Source organism: Argentina silus (genome assembly GCF_951799395.1).
Source record: "Argentina silus genome assembly, chromosome: 16".
NCBI classification, from domain to species: Eukaryota; Metazoa; Chordata; class Actinopteri; order Argentiniformes; family Argentinidae; genus Argentina; species Argentina silus.
In genome coordinates, this window is record NC_139670.1 from 2,000,570 (window position 1) to 2,009,373 (window position 8,804).

The window sequence follows — 8,804 nt, forward strand, 5'->3', positions numbered from 1 at the left end:
GGTGTGTGTGTGTGTGTGTGTGTGTGTGTGTGTGTGCGCACTGTATGCATCCTTATTTTATAAATATGATATAAATGTTTTCTGACTGATTTCAATTGTGTATGAATTGTCATATCAATTAATTAATGTTTTTTTTTTCTGATTCGATGGTTTAGGTTTGTGGTGATCAGACGAGACAGATTGATCCAGAGGCACATGGAGAAGCTGAGAGCCAGCCCCAGGCTCAACGAGGTGGACCCCGACGCCCTGCACTGGACCCCGGTGGTGGCCCTCAACGCAGTCCTGTCCGAAGAGGAGAGGGAGGCAGAGATGGATGTACGTCTAGTCTACAGTACTCTCCATGCTTCAGAAGATGACAGACTAGTGTGTGTGTGTGTGTGTGTGTGTGTGTGACACGGCTGAGCGACGGCTGAACACACATCAAAGGCTCAGGATTAGGCCGTGCGTGTTCCTTTGTCACATGACAGCCCACAGCGGTATTGTTTGATTAGCCTGTGAGTTCATACCAAGGCCATTAATGGGCAAAGCATGTTCGCTGTCACTAGGCATTTAATGTTGTGCAAAATTGCCCCAAATCAGTTTGCTACATAATTAATAGAAACTAAATATTCCATGAAATGCGATCTCTCCGCGGTTGCTTAGACAGGAACGTCGCCTTCTGACAACCGCCCAATCAGGGGGCTTGTCTCGTTATCATCCCAACCTGTGGTGACTCATTTGTCTTGATGTTTATTTTCCAATCTACATTTCCCATTAGCCTTTCTAACTACTGCGGTACACTCATCAAGAGGTTCAGCTGTGTGTGTGTGTCTGTGTGTCTGTGTGTGTGTGTGTGTGTCTGTGTGTGTGTGTGTTCTCCCAGTAATAATGTGTCTCACTCTTCTTCTCTGTTTAATGACAGGCTGAACGGCTGAAAGAGCAGGCCAGTTGTTGGGAGAAGAAGAAGAAGAAGGAGGAGAGGGAGGTCTATATGATGACTCACGGCAGCAGGCACCCTCCCACGAAGGTCCGCTGTAAGAACCCCTACAGAACCTACGAGCGTCGCCCCGATACTGCGGGCAGTTGTCTGCAGGACTCTGAGGAGTGTAGCGACGACGATGATGATGATGATGAAGATGAGGATTCAGATGGCTCGCCACCCATCCTGACGAAAGCCCACGCCATGCTCGGAGCCAAGAAAAAGGTGATTGAAACTGGGTTTTTTTGTAATGTTGATGAAGTGCAGGGTCAGGTGTACTGTTAACCCGGATGTTTTAGCTGTGTGAATGGTTTAAGTATTGGTCTTAAGGAAATATCTATATGATTGAATGGTGATTTATGAATGGAAATCCTCATTTTATTGTTCATTGTTGGCCCATACGGCCTTCTCCATATCATCTCAAGCTTCCTTGAGGGCCTGGAGCTGTGGATAATAGCTTCTGTTTTCACTGGTGCTGCAGGCTAAACCTTGTACTATTGTCAGTGGTCATGGTTAATTTAATACCCTCCTTGGTGTTTTCACATCTGTTTCCTCTAATATGGCACTGCCCCCTTGTGCCGGAGATGAGATTACAACCACATTGTCTGTGAAGTGATTGTGACCGAGCAATCCTCTCTCCCATTTCACATCACAGCGGTAGGAAATAATTCCCCGAACTAGAGTCTTCATGATTGCTGCAGTTCATTAGCGAATCTGTCACAGTTATCGGCCCCTCTCGTCCTTCAGTTGAAGCGCTACAACGGAGAGAACATTACACGGGCAGCAGAACCAGTCAGTGGAAAAGTCAAGAGTATGTAGTACAGCCTGCGGTCTGGGCTTCACTGTTTTTTGTTTTTTTCTCTCTCTCAGCCTGTCTCATTTGTGGTTTGTGAAACCATGCATCTGTGGGTAGGAACTGTTCAAGCACCGAGGCTCACATAGTGTGGCTTTACTTTCGGTACAGGAAGAGTTTACAAGGGGGCCCTGTCTCCCCGTACACATTCAAACAAGTCCTTAACTCTCAATCCTCATTGTTTATAATGTTGTAATACAGAGATTAGTGAGACACGACGAGTGTGTCACCAGTGTGTTGTTGTCGGTTGGTAACTGTTTTGTTTTCCCGCCTGTGGGTCATGAACGTTCTGAATAACATACAATCTGTGCCTAACGTGTCATTCTGTGGCCTGTGTTTCAGAGGCCTGTTATGCTCAGTCGGAAGCGCGGCCCCAAGAGGAGAAGGATCAGCAGCAGCGTGACGACGGAGACCATCTCAGAGACGACGGTGGTCCTGAGAGAGCCGTTTGAGAACTCTGAGGACGAGAGACCCATGCCTCAGCTGGAGCGCACCTGCAGAGTGGGCGAGATGGAGGAGGAAGAGGAGGATGAGGAGGAGGAGAAGGAGAAGCTGAGGCACCCAGTGAAGCGCCGCAGAGGTCGTCCACGACTTCAGAAGAATGAGGAGAGAGACAATCGTGAACACTGGATTGAAGGTAATTCATGTGTTTTTACTGTACCACAAGTATAGGTGGTCCTCTGTGGCTCAGTTGGTGGAGCGTGGCGCTAACAACGCTTAGGTTGTGGGTTTGTTTCCCGCTGGGACCATATATACTGAAACGTATGCACTCACTGCAATGTAAGTCGCTTTGGATAAAAGCGTCAGCTAAAAATGGCATATGTAAGTTCCCTCCTATGACAATACATTTTGAAAGTGATCATTGCAACACATCCATGTGGTATGTCACATCACTGATGATTTTCTTCTCTCTCTGCTTCAGGAGCCGGTGCGCTCGCAAAGAAACCGGGCAGGCCTCGACTTGTGAAACGCAAGAAGGGCTGGCCCAAAGGAGTGAAGCGGGGCCCTCCGAAGTGGAGGCTGAAGAAGGAGCGGAAGATGGGCTTCAAGCTGAACCTCTACACGCCTCCGGAGACCCCCCTGGAGGCAGAGCACCATATCCAGGCCGAGGAACCCAAGGAGGAGCCCGACCTGGACCTGGACCTGGACCAGGACCAGGCCCCGACCATCACGGAGGAAGGCAGCGAGCCCAGCAGAGACGTGCCCAGTCTGGATACGGAGATGGAGAAGCTGCCCTCGGGTCCCCACAGTCCTGCGGAGGAGTGTTCCCATCATCACAAGCTGAGCTCTGCTGAGGCTTCTCCTCTGGGTTCCCCGGTGCGTTCCCCGATTTGTTCCCCTGTGTGTTCTCCTGTCGCGTCTCCCGTCTGCTCCCCTGTGGGATCTGCTAGCCACGAGGACAGCCAGGAGGCGCCCGAACACCCGCCGGAGGACGAGGCGTCGCAGGACAGCGAGCGCGAGGAGGACTCCCCGTCGAAAGAGCTGGAGCCCAGCACCGAAGGAACAGCGGAGAACGAGGATGACGAGGAAGAGGAGGAAGAGCACGCGCGCATGGAGGACCAGGACGCCGACGATGAAGACGACAGTCACATCGAGCCTGTGGAGCCAGTGAAGGATAAGCAGCAGGAGGAGCCGGAACCTTCCAAAGAGCTCCCGGAGTACACCCCGCCTTTTTTAGTTCCCAACGACGACAATGACCCAGAACTACGGCAGGAAGAGGAGGAGTCTGCAGAGCCCTGTAGAGAGGAGCCCCCAGCCAGCACGGTGGAACAAGACCTCCAGGGAGCAGCAACAACATCAACATCATCAACAACATCAACATCAACAGCAGTTTCAGTCGCAGCAGTGGACTCTGACCACCCTGCTGATTCAGAGTCCGAGGAGGAGAGCAGTCCCGATCCCAGTGACCGTCACCACCCACCTCCGCTGACCCAGAGGCTGGCGCTGAGCCCAGTACTGAGAGGAGAGGACCCCCCCGCCTGCCCCGAGGTGGACTCGGAGACGGCGCAGGCCGTGCAGTCCCTCACCCAGGAGACGGAGCGCGAGCGAGAGAGCGTGTTCCAGGACTGCGTGGAGACCCAGGAGGCCTGCCGGAGCCTGCAGACCTACGCCCCCGTGGCCCAGAGCCCCGCCCAGCTGGGCCCCCTGGACGACTGCCCCCAGTCGGACCACAGCAGCCCCCTCTCCTCCTCGGCCCACTCCCACCCCAGCCAGTCGGTCCGCTCCGTCAGCAGCCCTGCCGTGTCCCTCCTGGAGAGCGGGGGCTACACCCAGATCAGCCCAGACCACCACAGCGGCGGCATCTCCGTCCCCTCGCACCACAACATGGAGACCAGCCCCATGATGGACGTGCCGTCCGTGTCGGACCATTCGCAGCAGGTGGTGGACAGCGGCTTCAGCGACCTGGGCAGCATCGAGAGCACCACGGAGAACTACGAGAACCCCAGCAGCTACGACTCCACGCTGGGGGGCAGCATCTGCGGGTCGGGGGCCCCCCCTCAGAACAGCTGCCCCTACGGCGCCATCACCCCCAGCGGCCTGGCCCAGAGCAGCTGTGCCGTCAGCCAGCAAATGGCCGGCGTCAACCCTGGCAGCTGCGGCATGATCCAGCAGAACAGCCTGAGCTCCCCGCAGCACTGCAACGTCAACGTCAAGTCCCCCCCGGGCTGTGTCGTGGTGGAGAGGCCGCCCAGCAATAGCCAGCACAGTCAGCATACCCAACACAGCCAGAGGAGTCAGCACAGCCACACAGCCCACAGCCACAGCCAGCACAGTCACACTCACAGTCAACACAGCCAGCATAGTCAACACAATCCCCACAGCAGGCTGGCGCCACACAATCAACACAGCCAGCACAATCAACACGCCATCACCCACAATCAGCTCAGCCAGCACAGTCAGCAGCTCAACCCCCATAGCCAGCACAGCCTCCACAATCAACACCATCACCTCCAGCACAATCAACACACTCAACACAGCCTCCACAATCAACATGCCGCTCAGCACGGACATGCCCACGGGCAGCAACAGACAATGACCCAGTGCGGGATGCCCACCAACTTCGCCACCCCCATGCAGCTGACCGACATCCCCGAATCCGCCAACCCGAACCTGACCATCTACGAGAGGATGAACCAGGGCGAGTACGCCGGCGGCCATTATGCCCAGCCCTCGGCCACGTTCAGCCTGGCCAAACTGCAGCAGCTGACCAACACGCTCATGGACCACCCTCACTCGCTGCCTTTCAACCATTCGGCCTCTCATCCCATCACATCCTATGCAAACAGTGCCTCCCTGTCATCGCAGCACTCAGGCCTGGTCTCCCTGACCCAGCCCTCCCCGCACGGGGTCCCCACCTCCCAGGTGCAGGCCACCATGACCCCCCCTCCCAACCTCAGCTCCTCGCCCATGATGCTGCAGCGCAACATGGGCATCCCGCCCTCCCAGAGGATACAGACCCAGATGGCCCCCAAGAGCCACAGCCACGGCCACAGCCACGGCCACAGCCACCTCGCCATGCGCTCCAAGTCTGCCGCCCCCCTCTCCCACCACCACCAGCAGCAGATCTACAGCCGCGCCCCGCAGGCGGTCGCCATGCAGGCGCCGTCCCGCACCCTGGCGGCCATGCCGCGCATGAACATGGGCGCAGTCAACATCATGCCGGCGCCCGCCTACACGCAGCACGTCAACTCCATGAACATGCCCTCGCTCAACGCCATGAACGGCTACCGCATGACGCAGCCCATGATGAACAGCGGCTACCACGGCAACCACGCGGCGGCGGCCGCGGCCTACATGAACCAGTCGCCCCAGTACTCTATGCAGATGATGGGCACGCAGCCGTACCCGCAGCAGTCCATGCAGGCGCCGCCGCACGGCAACATGATGTACACTCCGGCCGGTCACCATGGTTACATGAACACCGCAGGCATGTCCAAGCAGTCCCTCAAAGGGCCCTTCATTAGGCGGTAACTAACGGTAACCGATGGACTCTCAATTGGACAGGATGTCGTTTCTTCTCCACGTGCATTTTTATTATTCCCAGAATGCACAAAATTTGGCCTTTTTTCCGTTGACATTTTTGTTTTGTCCTTTTTTTTTTTTCTTTTTTTTTGTTTTTGTTTTATAGTTACTTAAAAACCAGCACTTGGAAAGAATGCAAAAAGTTTCATCAATAAGCAAACTTTTTAAGCTATTATGTAAAAGTATTTTTGTTCCTACAGATGGGAAGCCTTACATCATAAAGATGAAAATGTATTTAATAAGTGTTTAGTCTCCCTGATGTCTCTTTTAGAGGAGCAGGTGGGTTTTGAGTTTGGCGGGGGGAGAGAGAGATTTCACCACCGGGATTGCAGTTGTGTAGCAGCCTCAAATGAAGCCATTTAATGTGCCTGCTACAAAAATGGATTAAGTGGATACTATACTCGAACCTGTTCAGTCTACCTGTCTAACAGTGCTGACAATTAGTTTGTACTATACTCATGCCTTTGTATATTTAAATTATTGTACTTATTTTGTAAAGTGACCATTAGCATGCTTCAGTCTCTGTTAGTGAACAGTGCATTGAGTAGAACTGTACAAGTGTTGTGCTTAAGAGCCATTTTAAAGATAACTGGCCTTTATTAGGTATCCCCTATGCAGGGGAGAAAGATGAAATTATATTTTGTTAATTCTAATAATGTAAAAAAAAAAAAGTGTAAACTTAGTCCTGTTTTCAGTTCCGTTCGAGAGGTTTTATTGCTATGTATGTATAATTCTGAAGTCTTTTGTAACAAATTTCCTTGAGGCAGCTTTCTGTTTTATAATGCAGCCTGATTTCTGTCAAAATAACAAAGCATATCTCAGTGTTTGTACCCTGACGATTCTAAAACATTTCAAAGAGTTCCAATGTCCAGAAATGTGGCAGAATTTAAAAACTAAATGATTATAACGATGATGATGATTAATAATAAAGAAATATAAATTTAGTCCAAAGTCAATATTTTACATAATGCCTTTAAAAAGTTACATTTTCATTCCATCTGTAGATTTGTTTTCTATCTTTATAAAATGTTGGATTTATATTTTACAAAAGCGTAGAAGAGTAGAAGCCTGTGAATAGACCAAACTAAGCTAACAGATTGCATGTAAAAAGCAACTTGTAATTGTGTTTTTTGTTTATATTGCTCTTTTGTAACCTTTGTACCTGTACAGAGTGGATGGTAGGAACAAGGGGGGGGGGAACCTGGCTATGTGCACAAAAATCAGAATGACAGTCTTGTATTTATGACTTCTCTCTTTTTGTCAGTCACTTAAAAATGCTGTACATTTTAGCATAAAAATAAATTATGATTGACCATGCCTCTGCTCCTTTTGACTTGCGACTTACTCTGAGTACATGTAGAATAATTAGATGCTATTCACAATGTGCAACTACAAAAGTCATAGGCAAAGCCTTTAATCCCCCTTTCAAGTTCAGTATTTTCTTTAGCACATTTGGAGAATACTGTACAAAGAACTGTACTCTACAGACAGGTATTTTTTTAAGTAATAGGAAGCCTTCGAACTTGTTAGACTATCATCTCTCTGTACACATGGGTGGAACTGATCCAAATTAAATACGTTTCCCTCAGGGTGCATCATGTTCTGTCCTCCTTGTCATGGTCCTTCTTCTCTTCCTCCTCCTCGCTCTCTTTGACGCCATCGCCGAAGCCTTTCTGCTGCTCCAACAGATAAGTGTCCAGTTTCCGGAGTTGTTGTATGAAGCCCCAGTTGGGTATGATCCGTCTGCGTTGCTTCACCTGGTCGATGGCCTCCACAATCGTCATCTTCTTGCAGATCATCAGGTAGGCCAGGAACAGGGTGGAGGACCGGCTCCGGCCCATCACACAGTGAACCAGCAGCTTGTCTGTCAACAACATGGAGGAGAACAACAAGTTGAAACAGATGATGTTGATGATCAGTAGTCAGTACATTATTACAGTATTCACCACTGTTTAAAATATTCTTATAGGATTTATCAGCTGTCCCGATTTTAAACTAGAAGCCAGCTGAGGCGTCTGTGACTGCAGAATTCATCAGAATGTTCTTTTAGAATGTCCCAACTGTCAGGCTAGGATTTGAATCCTAACCGACGCCTTTGTTGTCTCTTACTCTCCGGGTTGCTGAGGGTTTGATCAATGAACTGGGCTGCGGAGAAGAAGTACTGGCTGAGGTCAAAGGTGGCGATATCTGCAGCCACGACTCCATGGTACACAACGTCCATGTCGCTGTAGTAGTCCGCTCCTGTGTCCACGCTGTTCCATGTCCCCTCAGCTGCGTTCAAGATGTGGGTTATACCCAACATCTTCAGACGATGTTTATTTTTCGCAGTCTGCCTGTCAAAGTAAGGCGTTCAGTGATGGTAACTACAGCTTTAGTGGTGGTAACTACAGTTTTAGTGGTGGTAACTACAGCTTTAGTGGTGGTAACTACAGCTTTAGTGGTGGTAACTATATGGTTGCTACTGTCTGAACGGATATTACTGTAGACCTCAAACACTTACTCGTCTCCAATGTAGACATTGGGCCAGACCTCATTGAAAGGGGTGTAAGCCACACTCCCACGGTTCAGGATTTTGTCCAACTCGTATCCCCCAGGTGTGACGTACTCCTCCTCAGGATCAGACACCTCTGCCTTGTAAACACTCATCTTCTCACTCCTCTTTGAGCTGCCAGCTGCCATGTTTCTCACAATAGCTTGCTTTCACACATGACGCCTTTCCCTTGAGGAATTAAAACACCAGTTGGATTTCCATAATGTGCCACACAAACATTCTTACAAGAGAGCTGTGGTGGATTTTTGTGAATGCGATAATTTGAATTAGAATTATTTTAAAAACATTACCATGACGATACTAAACAGTGTTAGAATCCTAGTCAGTCAACAACTTACCAACCAATTCAAAACCAGTCCTTCGCATTCCCTCTGGAGCCCCTCATTTGTGTCCTAACAACATGCTGTCAAACACTTCGC

The 8,804-nt window shown here is 50.4% G+C and overlaps 2 protein-coding genes across 2 annotated transcripts in view; one reads left to right on the forward strand and one right to left on the reverse strand.

Moving 5' to 3' along the window:
- Positions 1-7,151, forward strand: part of kat6b (K(lysine) acetyltransferase 6B) — a 22,591-nt gene extending 15,440 nt beyond the window's left edge. The window contains exons 14-17 of the mRNA XM_083687878.1: positions 156-315; positions 902-1,183; positions 2,154-2,448; positions 2,734-7,151. Coding sequence (XP_083544004.1) covers positions 156-315; positions 902-1,183; positions 2,154-2,448; positions 2,734-5,783 — 3,787 coding nt within the window. The 3' untranslated portion in view covers positions 5,784-7,151. The remainder of the gene's footprint in view (positions 1-155; positions 316-901; positions 1,184-2,153; positions 2,449-2,733) is intronic.
- Positions 7,152-7,282: 131 nt separating this feature from the next.
- Positions 7,283-8,508, reverse strand: LOC310817337 (dual specificity phosphatase 29-like). Its single transcript, XM_083687877.1, has 3 exons — positions 8,335-8,508; positions 7,944-8,167; positions 7,283-7,698 (listed from the first exon to the last, which is right to left on the reverse strand). The coding sequence occupies exons 1-3, from the start codon at positions 8,478-8,480 to the stop codon at positions 7,430-7,432; spliced, it is 639 nt and encodes a 212-aa protein (XP_083544003.1). The 5' UTR covers positions 8,481-8,508; the 3' UTR covers positions 7,283-7,429.
- Positions 8,509-8,804: the final 296 nt, after the last annotated feature.